Raw genomic sequence first — 15829 nt, forward strand, 5'->3', positions numbered from 1 at the left:
AGCATTTACGATGGCAAGTAATCAGTTTAGTTAATAAGCACTCGTGATCATCACAGAGTACTTCAATCAAACTCTTCAAGTTATCAGCCAGTGATTGCTGCTTCAAATCGTTCTTCACAACTTCTGCGAGAACTGTGTCATGCAAGTCTGAATCCAAAAACTTTAGCATCGATTTTCGCTCTTTGGCATTCAATAATTTAAATTTTCGCTTCGCAGGTGGCTGATCCGACATCTTGCTTCTCTTTCCAGATTCTCCAGCTGTTGCGTTTTCACTATGAGAACTGTGAACCCGTGTATCACTGGTACTAGCTTCCGTATTTGCTACCAACAATTTCTTCCTTGTTCTTTTTATCGTTGAAAGAGGCCTTGTTTCTTCTCGCTCTTCGAGTAAACTCTGTTTAGACTGCTTAATCCTGGCAGAACGCCTCTCACCGGTACCTTTCGTTGCCATTTCTTTTGTTTACAACCTAGTCTCGGGGCGTGCGTAGATATACCGGGAGTTGTCTGACATCAGTTTATCAACACTCTAGCATATTGATGTCATTTCGTCAACACCAAGTCGGCTCCTTTTTGTGGAAAGCCATAGAATTTTACGGGCTCATATTCACTAGACTATAGCGCAGTTAGACACTCTCCTCTCCATTATCTACTCTTGATTATACACATTATCGATCTATCGATTGAAACCACCATGACACACCCTTTTATGCTAGCTGTATTTCAGTGACCACACACCTTCAAGTTGGAAGGCTGACTTGAGATAGTCTAATAATCGATCAAAACCACGATGACCCCGCCCCCTTTTGGGCAAGCGCACATCTTTGCAGGCTGACTCGAAATACTCTAATACAGCAGTCACCCTAATAGAACAGTCACATACAGGTGTATTTATAGCTGGCTGTATGCCTTAACAAATAACTAAACAAACTAGGATATTAAAAATTTAAAATTTAAAAATGAAGTAGGGATCTAAGCAATAAAAAGTAGTGAAACAAGGGATGAATGATGGTAGTTATTACAGCATAGCCCGGTGGGAAATCCCTACTTTGGCATTGAACACAAAATAATTGCTGTACCATGCCAAAGTAGGGATTTCCCACCGAGCTATGCTGTAATAGCTACCATTGTTCATCTCTTGTTTCACTACTTTTTATTGCTTGGATCCCTACTTCATTTTTAAATTTTAAATTTTTAATATACTATAATAGTATCATACAATAATAGTGCTTAAGGTGGACCATATTTTTGGTTCAATACTTACTTGCTCATGGAAATAAACATCCAAACTTCTTCCTCATTCATGGAATGGCATTTCAATTAGTATAAGTTATTTGCGTTTTATATAAGTAGATGATATTTTGTAAGTGAAAATGGAGTTAACACTTCTATTCATCCATTTGTAAACTTGTATTATTTGAATCAAAGAGTTGTTTAAATCATTGAATATTACTACTATGCTATAAAAGATTCTGACTCTACAAACCATTTTTTTACTTACTAAGTTACCAGTTGGCGTACTACTGCATATTGTAACTTGCTCAAGTATGTAATTGCTATGGTTATAGCGAGCCTGCTTGACTTGTCATCTAGGCTAGCCATGGTCGTACCACAATCGTCATAGCCCACAGATTGTCTACCATACAAGGAGCTGATGTTATTGCAGCAATTGTTGATGGCAAGTTAGCAGAGGCTGGTAACCATCAAACCCTATTGGTGAAGAAGGGAGTGTACTTTGATCTTGTACAAGCTCAGGTAAGGAGCTAGTCACTCATGTACACTACATGTTGTTACCATATTGTAATGGGTGTAGTCTTATGGTGGGGTATCTACTGAAGATGAAAATTTAACTGGTAAGTGTGTGTGTGTAGTATTGTACTCAAACACACATACAGTACACTCTTGAACTGCATACAGTATACACGAACAGTCATGTTCACCACCAATACACATACTATATCTACACACGTTCATCATCATCTGCTCTTCACAGGAGTGATGTCTGAATTCCAAGTGCAAATTACTACTGTACAGACTGCTAGAGCATCAACACCAATTCTCTAAAAAGTCATTCTCACAGCAGCAAACGACTCAAACCAGAGTAGCTGAAGATGAAGAGGTGATTGTGATATAAGTGTGGAGCCACAATTATAGCTACTGTAGGTACTGTAGCTGAATAAAATGCTCTTAATGCTCTTGATTCATTGTACATAATTCCTTTTATTGTGGCAGTATAGTCGTTATCGACAAAATATGTGTTGTACATATGTGGCTGGCAATTTTTTTCTGTCATTAATGAAATGTAAGATGTTTTCTGTTTACAGTATAAATGAAATACTAGGGTAGTGTATGGTTGACATGAAGATGGTTTGCCAATACCTTTCCTCTATACATAGCTTGGTGATGAATATGATCAAGCCCTCCCTGATCCTTCACTATGGCGTGTGCTCAAAACTGGTGCTCCAGAGTGGTACCTAATCTTGATTGGTATAGTATCATCGGCAATCGATGGATCTACTTATCCTACAATTGCTGTGTTTATGGGAGAGATATTTGAGGTGTAATGTAATGTGTATATGCACAGTGTATCAGTGTTTATTATGCATATGCACACAGAAAAATATGTATGTAAGCCACAGATACATTGTGTGCACACCCGCAAGTGTTTTTGTAGTAAACATTTTGTGGTTAGAATAGTCTTTATGTTTCACATTATGTGTAGGTGTTTGCTGATCCACGTACTGCTGAAGAGGATAGCCGATTGTGGTCACTAATGTTTGTTGTTATTGCTTTGGTGGCAGCAACTGCTGGTTTTTTACGTACTTTTTGTTTTGCTGTGTCTGGTGAGGCCATCACAGCACGACTGAGGAGTGTATCATTTAAAGCCATCATGAGACAGGTAAATGTTGCTGTAGGGTTGAGCCTATTAAAGCCTTAGCACTTACCATTTTGCCACGGTGACCACATTTAAGTGACAACACCAGTACCAAAGCTACACTTGTTACGTCGACTGCATTATTTTATGAAGAATTGATTGTACCTGACAGTTTGTGATATTCAATTGTATAAAATCATTTGATAATTCAACCTCAGAATCAAGGCATCACAACTACTACAAAAATGGAATGTTCAGTGGTTTTTATATGTAGCAAATCTTTTAGAACTGCAGGCATGCTTTGTGAGTGTACTTTATCAAACAGTACAGTAGTACTATTTAAGTAGGAATCCCCCCAAAAGTGACGTGTGCCGCCCCCTTCAAAATTATCCTAGAGACATCGTATGCACCAAAAATCATCTTTACGAAATAATATTAGTCCATCTAACATAAAATATAGCATTAAAAAAAAAACAAGAAAACACTTACAGACAACCAGATGTAGAATTTGTAAAATAATCACTAAACTCGGATTTTCGTCTGCCTGCCTGACCACCTGACCACAGTCAAAGGTAGGAGGCCAAACGAAGCAGCACACGGTAGTGCTAAAACGAATAGCAATTTTTGCTATTCAAACAAAACGACCATATTCAATTATTCTTTAAGCATGAATAAATACTGATATCTTTGTTGGGCAGTGAGGTAAAGCCTGAGGGCTATTTCTATCTCTTCTAAAATGGAATTTTTCAGCATAAATATTCCACTTTGTTTACAATCTCAAGCTTCTAGGTTGGCTTTATTCATCTGATCACAGCTTACTACGGTGCTAAAGAGTATTCGAATAGTGTGTTAATGAATCGAATAATGTGATGCTGACTGAATAGTCGAATATCCGAATAATTGTTTCAGCACTAGCACATGGTTTATGCCACAATAACAAGCTCACCAGTGGCATGTGCCTTTAGAGATTCTGACAAATGTGTGTACTCTGTACCTTGTCTTTCCTTTTGTCTTCAATCAGACTGGTCATCGTCTTCTTAATTCAATGAAAAGAATTATGGTGTTGATTTTTCCTATCAACACTTTCCTTGAGCAGCGGCATACTTAGATGCCACAAACTTATTTAAAGCGCTTACACTCGGTAGATACCTGTAACTTCATGATAAGTTCAAGACCATGCCCATTAGTGATCTTATTTGATTAATAACAATTGAGCACAGAGACTGCACCTCTTGACAATCTATTTGCTCGATCATGATGACCACACACCCTTACTGCTGTATTCGTAATGCTATCGTATGAAAATATGAAATACTGACACGCCCCCCTGGTGAATTAAACCAGCTTCACAATACCTTCGTGACACCTTGACAGTATTGATTACGTAGAAGTGACCAAGCCCAAAAGTCTAAAATTTCTACAAATGGACAGTTAATTCCTACTTCGGTGTATACTGTACATGACCTAGGATTAAATGTATATACTTGTATATCTACATGCAGGTGTAGGCGACCTTCCTTGTTCCATTGCTTTTTCCCCCCCATAATCCCTAATCAAGGTTAAATCCTTTTACTTGTTTGTGTACTTCTTTTGTAACGTAATTATGACTGGTGAGCCTGTGCATACCACATCAAAATAATGTGCCATACTAATTGGTTTAGTCTGAATGTATACCCCACTTACATCAATTACTAAAAAAGTGAGGTAGTTATTACGTTCCGTTTTCAGCCATGTTTAGCCCATCACAGCAAATTTGATTAAGTTTTGATTAATCTCTTTGTTTTTCTTCTTATGTCATACAGGGGAGGGGGGGGGGCTACAGGGACTTCGATTTATTTTCATGCACTTTGCAAAAATTGTTATAAAACGTAAATATGTAATTCAGTTGTCTCAGTTTTTGGCACAAATGAAGAGTGAATTCATGTACCAAGTTTGATGTGAATCTGATGAATATCCAAGGAGTTATGAGCATTTAATCATGTTAAAAATCTAACTTCTGTCACAGCTACAGGGTAAACCGAGTACGACAAAATTGGTGTGTACATAGGCTAATCTCATTGTAGCAGTGCCTTTTGATAGTTTGAATAGCAATAAAAGTACAGCAAAAGCCAAAACCAAACAAGTGTAAAATTGTGGGATTGATATACTCTAATTGTCCTACCCTATCTGGTGGACAGCTATAATACAAAAATGGTGTACTTTGGAGAAGGGGCCACAGCTATGCATACATGAAAAAGCTGTTTTCTTTCTTCCTGTCAATGTACTCATGGTGTGGCATGCCAGCTTTCTTGGCCGCATGACACATTACTGTGTGTCTTGATAAAACAAGGGAAGTCTGAAGATGTACTAGTGAACATTTAATAACTAATTCAGTCATGGGTATAGACTGAATTAGGGGATTGAATATCCACTAGTGTATTTTCAGGTATAGGTGACCTCCCTTGTTTCACAACTGTTATTTCTACACATGATCCCTATTCCAACTTAAGAATTCCTATACTTCTGTAATACAATATTTTTATAATAGGATATTGGATGGTTTGATCAGGAGCGCAACTCAACTGGAGCCCTCACAACCAGGTTGTCACATGATGCCAGTCAAGTACAAGGAGTAAGCATCATCAGTGCCAAAAATAGATCATGTTTGTTGTGCATATAAGCATGTTGTTTGGATGTGGTGTGTGTATATCTATACCCACATGTAATGTTTCTGTTACCTTAATGTGACCCTCTGAGTGAAAACCTGTTCACGTTTTTCTTGAATTCCTTTTTGTGGCTTCTCTATTGTCTAGAGGGAGTTTAAGTTGAACAGGAGCAGTACATACCAATCAATTTGTAGTGACTAAAGGCATTTGATCATATGTCACGAGTTCCACTTTTACAGGCAAGAAAGCTGATGGTAGAGATATATTTTAGCACACCTTTAACACAACAGAAGCAATCATGTTTGCTTAATGGTACAGAAGTGAAAACAAAGCTCTTACTGTCCATAAACAGGAGTTTATGGTGGTACAGAAGTACCGTAAATCGGGAATTTTTCCTTCAAGATAATTTAGTTATAAAGTAAATTTGATGTGTTATATTTTCGCGGACTGCCCTAGCCACAAAAATATTTTACCAGTGAATTTTTCTGTATAACAAATAATTAAACATGGAGCTATTCAGCTTGATGCTGTATTTGCAGTCAGCACACTGTCGGGTTTAGAAGCTAGTACCATAATAGTCGCTATGCAGTTCGTGCACCAGAAATGAACGTGCAAGATACAATAAAAGTTGATAACGGGTACCTGTTTGTACAATTGGATACCCAGCTGTGACGGAGCTATAGGTCAGCCTCGACCACTAGACACTATAATTATATTATTAAATTTACAGCTACCGTGGCATGCAAACTTATTCTGGCAGATATTGGAATCTTGATGGTATGCCATCAGTCTTCTCCAACAGCGTACTCATTCCTCAAGTGTTTTGATGGTTTGACCTCCTAAAAGTATTTCGCAAGTAGAAAATATTCAAGAGAGAAAATATTTTGTGTAATTTATTTTCGTTGGTCAAGGCAACCACGAAATATTCTTACTGTCGAATATTTCTCAATCTACGGTATGAGGTTTGCTTCAAGTTAAATTTGATTTTGCAGCACGTTTTTCACCCAATGTATTTCAATCTGTTTTATTACAAAACAGGATTATACAAACTAGTCACATTTTCACTCAGTTGGTCACATATATGCCTCATATACTTGTTGTCATTTTATGCTCTATTTACTAGGCTACAGGGACACGTCTTGGTGCACTGACCCTAATCATCTTTGGACTACTCACAGGACTCACTGTAGCCTTTATCCATGGCTGGTTGACCACTATATTACTATTGATGTTAGTACCAATCTTGTTAGTATCATTCACCATTCAAACTAAGCTGGTGATTGGAGTGGGAGGGAATAGTAAAAATGCATATGAAAAGGCTGGAAGTGTAAGTTTACAGTTTTTATACTGTGTAACCAGGAGTACATAAGCATAGCAGAACACGTACTAATGGTCCTGGTATAACAAACCCACAAAGTTTTACCTTAATAGCTTAAAATCTTTGGCATGTTAAAGGCTTGTCCTTGTATGTATGTATATGCTTGTTTTCTGCAGATTGCATTTGAGTCAGTATCCAACATACGTACAGTAGTGGCATTAGGTCTGGAAGATAATTTCTCATCCAAATACAATGATAGTCTGTATGAGCCTTACAAGTGAGTAGTGTGTCTGAGTGAGTGCGCATGCACGTGCGCGTGGATGCATATGTGTGCATGTTTGTCATGGAGTGAACATTGTTTATAAAAATTCTGTACGTGTTGTACACTTTTAGGAAGGCTCTGAAGAGCAGTCACATTCTGGGAATTGGCAATGGCTTCACTGATGGAATGTTTTATTTAATGTTTGCTGTTACATTTCGTTTTGGAGCATTCCTGGTCACTCTAGATGAGGACCACTTTCTTCATCGTGAATTTGATAACATCTACACGTTAGTGGTATATTATACTTTTGTATCATTTAAACAAATCCTTAAGAGAACAACGTGTCTTAACTTTTGTGTTTTGTAGGGTATTTTTTGCGCTGGTCTTTGGAATCTTGGCTGCAGGACAAGCTAGCGTATATTTTCCCAATTATTCTAAAGCCAAACTGTCTGCTAAGAGGATATTTGAATTGGAAGATTTAGTGCCAGCCATTGATAGCTACTCTGAAGAAGGAGATAAGCCAGTGAGTGTTCTGTCATAACCTATACACACAGGATCGCAACATGTTACTATCTACTCTTGTAAGATAGTACAAATCCTCACACATACATCCCACTATGAGCGATGTACGTGTCTTTGAATATAATATAATAAAGTTAACTTGTCATAGCACAGAACAGCTAATCAAAATTTCACATCTTCAATGTGTGATAATAAAAGTACCAGGCTTGGGATTAAATACTTTGAAAAGTATTTAAATACAAATACTTATACCCAGGATGTATTTCAAATACAAATACAAATACTTTTAAAAGCATCTAAATACTTTTAAAATACTTCTGTACTTTGATCTGAACTACACGTTACACAACCACCGAATAATAAACTTTCAAGTGTATGGTAAAAGCAACTGACCACTCATAATAGCTTACTAACTAGCTAGCTAGCTACTTAACTTATTGAATAAGTGCTGGTCACTGTAAAGCATTAATAATAATAATAACATATCTTATGACATATATTATATTCCTCAAATCGTTTGTCAGTTAAATGGCATCGATCAGGGCGAAAGACTTAACCTGCTATGCTACACAGTCTTTCTACGGTGCTGAGGATGCAGGTATGCAGAGAAATCTACAAACCATTTTGGCTAAAGGTGGAAATTTTGTTTGATTTACTTTCCTAAACACAAGTTGGTCTTCTTCTTGCAGTATGCAGGGTGAAAGTGAGTATTTTTCAACAATTGTGTTTAAATCCTTGGAAGTATTAGCAGTTGCAAAGTCAGACTCGTTTTATTAAATCACTGAAAAAGGGTTTTATTTTCTTGGCTGGAGGTTCAGATTCTTCCTCTGTTTGTTCAGAAATTTCAGAAGCAAAGTATTTGAAGTATTTGCAGAAAGTATTTTAAGTTTTTACACAAAGTATTTAAGTACAAATACAAATACATGTTGTTTCAAAACTTCAAAGTACAAATGCAAATACTCAAAAATAGTATTTAAATACAACTAAATACAAATACTCATGTATTTGACCCCAACCCTGAAGAGTACGCACATAGTAAGTTGCATGTATCCACTAGGAGAAGGTTGATGGCCAGGTATCACTGGAGAAGGTGGAGTTCAAGTATGCCACTAGACCTGATGTACCAGTACTACAAGGACTCAGTCTGTCAGTGAAGTCAGGACAGACATTAGCTCTTGTGGGTCCCAGTGGATGTGGCAAGAGTACAGTAGTGTCACTATTGGAACGATTCTATGATCCTTTGGAAGGAAAAGTGGTGAGTGATACACTGTTCACTTTGTGACCCTATAATATTTTCATATTTTCAAAAGCACCACACTGTGGTCACTACAAAAATCACAACGGTGAGTGGTAGGCACATTTGTCCATCAAAGTGGTCTTGAATACTGACTCAACTGATTATTCCACTGTATAGTTTCACTATAAATTCTGATCATATCATCTACTGGGATGTAGCATTTAACAGTTCGCTTGAGATATGACTAAAATATAAGCACTCTCCTACCTCCCTTTGAGTGCTTCGCTTTCTCAGGAGTCATGTATATATTTCAGTCATATCCCTTGTAAACATGTTATAACTATACATGTACCATGAAGCCACTTTGTGATAGATAGTTCTAAGTACAATCCAAGGGTTTCGAAGCGATTCAGTAATGGACAATCAATCTGCACGCGAAGGAGACGGATTACCTCAACTACACATGTTCACACTAAAATAAAGCAGTGCACTAATTAGATATACAAGCACGTGATACAGTACAACACAAAGTCTACATTACATAATAGTTATATTAATAGTATCGCTGTTACTAGTTTATGACATCCTACGGGGGGGCCACATAATGTTTTGGTCCACTCTTTAACTTGCTGTCTTCCTCTTAGAGCTGCTTGACGAACAGGTCAAATTCTCTCAGGCATAGAATTATCATCTGTTTGTTCCACTGTGGAGCTTTGAGCATCACTGTTTGATATGGGTTTTCCTTAGGTGAGGAATTCTGTTTGCATAAAGTATCAGATTCTGCAGTAGTGATTTCCAGCGGATATAACTTGGTTATCGGCCGATTTGTCCTGCCAGTGGATGTTCTGATATTTGCTGCTCTGATTAGACCATCTGCTCCTGGAATGGTATCCTCCACTACTGCGAGACGCCAATTGAGACGAGGAGTATCGTCATGCACTAAGACAATAGCTCCTGGCTTTACTGTTTGAATATTGGAGCCACTTGTTTGGTGAAACTCTCGAAGCCCAGTTAAATATTCTTGCCTCCATCTGGTCCAAAAGTACTGTAACAATGCTCCTTGTTTCTTGGCTCTTGTTTGAATGTCGTTGTCTCCAAAATCAGGATCACTGTAGTCATACTCAGGAGTCACATGGTAGGGCACACAAACAACTTTCCTACCATACAGTAGGTGGGCAGGAGTGATGAGGTCAGGGTCATTGATGTCTGTGGGAACAGTAGTGAGAGGCCGGTTGTTAAGAATACCCTCTATTTCTACAATTAGTGTTTGCAGGCTGTTAAGTGTTGTAAATGCTCTTCCCAGGACCTTCTTCAAGACAAGTTTGGTTAACCCAATTAACCTCTCCCAGAATCCCCCGAACCAGGGGGCTCTCTTGGGAATGAACCTCCATTCTACCCCAGTCTTAGCTAAGGCATTAGTAAGTGAGGGTGAGGAGAATAAGGATTTCAATTCCTCAGCAGCTGACAAAAATGTTGAAGCATTGTCAGAGAGGACAAGACGCAGTAGAGATCGTCTAGCACTAAACCGTCTAAAGGCCTGCAGAAAGCACTCTACAGTGAGATCCATTACAATCTCCAAGTGTACTGCACGACTCACAGCACACGTGAATAGGCAGATGTACACTTTAGTTTCTCCTCCATTACCTCTCACGTACAGTGCACCTGTGAAGTCAATACCAGTGACCTCAAAGGGCAAAGACTGTTGTACACGGGCCTTAACAAGTGGTGGGGGATCTGGTGCAGTGTATGGTTGACCAGCTAGTTTCCTGCAGGTCACACACTTCCTCAGCAAGGATCTGATCCTTTGCCTTGCACATGGCACCCAATACATCTGACGAAGGGATGTCAGTGTCATGCTTACCCCAGCATGGTATTGTTGCTTATGAATGTGCCAGATGAGGAGAGAGGTGAATGGGTCCTTTTGTGGTAGAAGGTAGGGAAACTTAGCTGATTCTGAGAGTGGCGCATTGTGGATTCTACCACCACAACGGATCAGGCCAATGTGATCCAAATAAAGTCAGAGCTGCCTCACCAGTGGTAGTCGTGAGGAGCGATCAGGTGACTGTAGACTGCTTAGTTCTTCTGGGAAAGACCTGTGCTGCACATTACTGACCCATCGAAGATTGGCAATGGATAATTCAGTGGGGGTCAATGGTCCTGTCAGCTTGAATAGCTTTTGCCTGGTGTTATGGGCAAAGCGGAGAACATAGGCAGTTATGTCTAGCAACTTAGTGTAGTTGCTATAAGCTGAAGGATCAATGAGGTTGTGTATGCCATTCACAGGTGACAATATGGCTGTATTATGGACAGCAGCAGATGACGGTGGGTCATCAGCAGTGACAGCTTGTATCAGCATGGCTTCTGTGGGATTCCAAGTGGGCCACTTAGCAGGAGATGATAGCCATGGAGGGCCATGTCTCCATAATGTTGAATTTGCAAATTGCTGAGCTGTCAATCCATGGGTCAAAAGATCTGCAGGATTACAAGCTGTTGGGCAGTATTGCCATAACGATGATGTGGCCTGAATCTCTTTCACCCTGTGTTCGATGAAAGGTTTCAGCTTCTTCTTGCTTTGAAGCCAGCAGAGGACTATTTGGCTATCAGACCAATAATAGGTGTTGGCTCTGAGGTTAAGGGAGTCCACTACAAAGGAACCTAGACGAGCTGCTACACCTGCAGCCATTAGCTCCAGCCTAGATAGTTGTTTGAGTGGAGCCACACGAGATTTTGATATTACCAATGATGGATGTAGACAACAGCTCCGTACGCTTTTTGACTGGCGTTAGCAAAGACATGCAAGGCAATAGAAGAGGGATCTGCCATTTGGAGCATAAGGATATATTGTCTTGGGAAACATTGTTGCGAGGCAACTAAGATGTCTGCTGTGATGGAAGCCCACTTGAGCTGGTAGGTTTTATCCAGCTCCGTATCCCAAGATACATTATCTTGCCAGAGTTCTTGGAGTAGCAACTTAGCAGTTATAGTTACTGGAGTGACCAGACCAAGTGGGTCAAAAATTGAGGAGATGTAGCGAAGAACTTCACGCTTCGTGACTGGAGTGCAAGTGGCAAGCTCAGGTTTTGGGGAGAGAGATAATTCATCAAGTTCAACGTTCCAGCGCAAGCCAAGGACTTTAACAGTCTCTTTCAACTCAGCAACGCTGTGCTGTTGTGCTGGTTCTCTTAGAGACGAACTGTTTGATGTCCAGGCACGGAGGTTGAATTTCGATAAACTCATCAGGGAGCGAGACTCTAGAAAGTACTGAACAGCCTCTTGCTCATTATCACAGCCTGAGACTATATTATCAACATATAAGCTGCTAAGAAGATTGGCAGATACGGGTGATGGATACTGTTGTAAGTGGAAGGTGATAGCCGCGTTAAGCATAAATGGGGAACAGCTAGCCCCAAAGAGAACAACCCGAAAACGGTAAGGTTGGAAAGCACTGTTAGGGTCTTCAGGATTAGATAGCCAGAGAAAGCGGGTGTAATCTCTGTCAGACTCGTCAAGCTGGACATGAAGAAACGCTTTCTCAATATCAACTGAGCTGCAGACCCTTCAAGTAAGGTAACTTGGTTATCTCCATCCACATGGAGTTTTGCAGTGGAGCTGTGAGCTTGGGTACCACCAAAACTGAGATAGGAATGGGACTCTGCTCTTGTGTTTGTATCAAGATGGTGGATACTTGAAGGAGTCTAGCAGCCAATACTGGGTTTCCAAAGGATGACAATGATACCCGTTCTGTATGTGTTGCCTTCAGGCAAAGTCTGTCTGTGAGGTCCTGAGAGATGAAGGAGCGTTGTGCGCCTTCATAAAGGAGAATGTTTCCTTCAGTACTAAATGGACCTGCAGAGACTGTGGTGATAGCAGTCTTCAGGGGACAAGCACTATGGGCTAGCTCAAATGAAGGTTGGGGCCTAGTAACAGTGGTAAATGTACCTGTTGTGCTTGTAGGGGGGGCCTGAGGATGGACTGACTGAGTATGGTTGGCTACAGGGGCAGAGGGTGGCTGTGGGTTGTTGGCTGGAGCAATGGTGGGAGGGCATAAGCTAGTGTGATGTTTTTGGTTGCACTGCATGCAGCGTCTGCGGGAGGTGCACTGTGATACTCTGCGGTGTGCCAGGCAGTTAAAGCATAGGCCTGCTCCCTTTACAATAGACGTGCGTTGCTGGTGGTCTTTAACAACAGTACATTGGTTGGCTGTGTGTGAGCCCTTACAATAAGTGCATAGTGGTTCCCTCTTCTCTCGCTGGCCTACAGGTTTTCCCAATGCGGTGTGGAAGGATGTGGCAATTGAATGCGCGTCTTTGGTAAAGCCATTAGAGTACTGTCCTACTTCAAGGACACGAATTTCCTTGAGAATGCAAGCCATGACATCCTGGATAGTCCATTCACCACTGTTATGGTCTCTAGCGAACTGTTTTCTAAGGTCTGTAGGAAGTTTTCCTAGGACCATGGGAGTCAGCATTGCACAATAGGTGTCTGAAGACTTGCCCAAAGACTGCAGTGCTCTCATATGGCTTTCCAATCTGTCATGGAAAACCTGTAGGCTGTCCAGATTATTAACAGGCTTTGGAAGATTCATCAAAGCATCCATATGGGCATTAACCAACTTATAGGGCTGCCCAAACCTCTCTTTCAACAAAGCCACAGAGTGTTGGTAGTTTGCATCAGTGAGTGGAAGACATTAGATGCATCCCCTAGCAATTGTGCCCGTAAGTAATGAAATTTCCGGACCCCTGTTAAGCTATTATCATTGTGGACCGCTGCTGCAAAGGAGTCCCAAAAGGTTTGAAATTGGAATGGGTCCCCACCAAATGTGGGAAGTGTTAGCTTGGGTAACCGGCTTACAAACTGACCCACAGACTGACCCACAGACTGACCCACATTGCATGCAACATGTGTGTGCGGCAATGATTTACTCACCACTCCATTAGTTGCTGTGTGCTCTAGTGACTCCTGGTTATTGTTCTCTAGCTGGGTATCAGTAGTGGTAGTAGTGTCAAGTCTTGATTCCTGATGTTGAGTCTGGGCTGATATGCTGCTGGCTTGTGATGAGGAGGAACTGGAGTACTTCTGTAGAGTGGCCATGCGTTCAGTCAGCACAAAATGGTACATCTCAGTGTCCGCGACTTCGTCTTCTAGCTCTTGTTCCGTTGCTATCGCCAAGGCAATTACTTGGTCTAATTCTTCCAGCTGGCGTTTCTTCGCGGTCAGTTGGCTAAGAATGAGGTCTATTCCTTCCCTGTCTGAAGTAGAAAACGATTCTAGGGTAGGTTCGTCGTTGACTTCTGTAATCGTCTGTGTCTTTGAGAGCTTGATCACGAAGGAGCGCCCACCACGTCTTGAAGCTTTAGCGCATTGAAGATTATCCATTTGAATCCCTGGTCCGAAGCAGCACCAAATGTGATAGATAGTTCTAAGTACAATCCAAGGGTTTCGAAGCGATTCAGTAATGGACAATCGATCTGCACACGAAGGAGACGGATTACCTCAACTACACGTATTCACACTAAAATAAAGCAGTGCACTAATTAGATATACAAACACGTGATACAGTATAACACAAAGTCTACATTACATAATAGTTATATTAATAGTATCGCTGTTACTAGTTTATGACACACTTAACTTCAAAGGAAAATTTCAGAGTACATACCTTATAAACCCTGGCTGGCCATAGTTAAAACATGGCTGGCTATGGTACATTTATATGTACCATGGCTGGCTATGGTGCATTTATGGCCGTGACGTGGGAGCAGTACCGCCAGTTTCTTTATATGAAAACTCAAGACAAAATTGATTGTGGGGATTTATTATTGGTCAAGTGATAAAAGCCATACATCCGATTTTGCATCCTAGCAGAAGCAATTTGTCGCCTTTGCCATCCTATGAGTTGAGAAACATTGGTTTAAGGTGAGAACTAGTGCTGTTGCATATTCACAAGCAGTTCACCGCATTTTTGAATACAGACCATGCTCACTTTTTGAGTAACATGAGATAAACACTCTACAGTGAAGCTTACCCCTACAGGTGTTTAGTAAATGTTGTAAACAGTCTGTAAATGATGCAGCGGCTTTAAAATACTTGTAAAATCACTTATTGAATTTTGCATAGTACATTTATTTGGCTATTTTATTTGGTTATAGCAACTAGATGGAATGGACACAAAACAGTTGAACATTCAGTGGCTTCGTTATCAGATGGGACTAGTATCACAAGAGCCAACATTATTTGATTGTAGTATTGCTGATAACATCCGATATGGAGATAACTTCCGTGAAGTGAGTGATGAAGAAGTGGAAGAAGCTGCAAAGTCTGCCAACATACATGACTTCATCACTTCACTACCACAAGTGAGTCTAATACGAAAATGTTCCTAACTTTTTGAATATTGTGTAGGGTTACTCTACCAATGTGGGGTCTCGTGGAACTCAACTATCAGGAGGACAGAAACAACGTGTAGCCATTGCTCGTGCTTTGGTGAGGAAACCCAAGATATTGTTACTGGATGAGGCAACATCAGCTTTGGACACTGAGAGTGAAAAGGTATGTGGACAATGATGAAGTATGTTAGAGTGTAGTGAGCTTGTTGATTGTTAGGTGGTTCAAGAGGCACTGGATAAGGCTAGGGAGGGTCGTACCAGTGTAGTAATAGCTCACAGATTATCCACCATCCACAATGCTGACCTGATTGTAGTGATCAAGGATGGTAAAGCGATTGAAGCAGGAACTCATTCTGAACTGATGTCCCAGAAGGGAGTCTACTATAAACTGAACGAAGCACAAATGATGTTAAAAGAGTGAATACATTTTCTGGCTTATAGGAGGTTATTCATAATTTTATATATTTTGTATAATTATTCATCCCTGTATTTATGTTACTAAACGTGTCGTTTGGTTTTATAGAATTCACATTATATCAGTATTGTACATAGTCATAATTATTAGCCCAAACCATCATTTGCCAACT

General features: G+C 40.2%; 1 protein-coding gene across 1 annotated transcript in view; it reads left to right on the forward strand.

The window, feature by feature from the left end:
• Positions 1-15829, forward strand: part of LOC136239335 (ATP-dependent translocase ABCB1-like) — a 33611-nt gene extending 17782 nt beyond the window's left edge. The window contains exons 12-25 of the mRNA XM_066030068.1: positions 1591-1752; positions 1811-1850; positions 2004-2116; positions 2394-2555; positions 2720-2896; positions 5400-5483; positions 6641-6844; positions 7012-7112; positions 7229-7384; positions 7464-7620; positions 8677-8874; positions 15006-15212; positions 15259-15405; positions 15460-15829. Coding sequence (XP_065886140.1) covers positions 1591-1752; positions 1811-1850; positions 2004-2116; positions 2394-2555; positions 2720-2896; positions 5400-5483; positions 6641-6844; positions 7012-7112; positions 7229-7384; positions 7464-7620; positions 8677-8874; positions 15006-15212; positions 15259-15405; positions 15460-15663 — 2112 coding nt within the window. The 3' untranslated portion in view covers positions 15664-15829. The remainder of the gene's footprint in view (positions 1-1590; positions 1753-1810; positions 1851-2003; positions 2117-2393; positions 2556-2719; positions 2897-5399; positions 5484-6640; positions 6845-7011; positions 7113-7228; positions 7385-7463; positions 7621-8676; positions 8875-15005; positions 15213-15258; positions 15406-15459) is intronic.

This window comes from Dysidea avara, chromosome 11, assembly GCF_963678975.1.
Source record: "Dysidea avara chromosome 11, odDysAvar1.4, whole genome shotgun sequence".
Taxonomy (NCBI): domain Eukaryota; kingdom Metazoa; phylum Porifera; class Demospongiae; order Dictyoceratida; family Dysideidae; genus Dysidea; species Dysidea avara.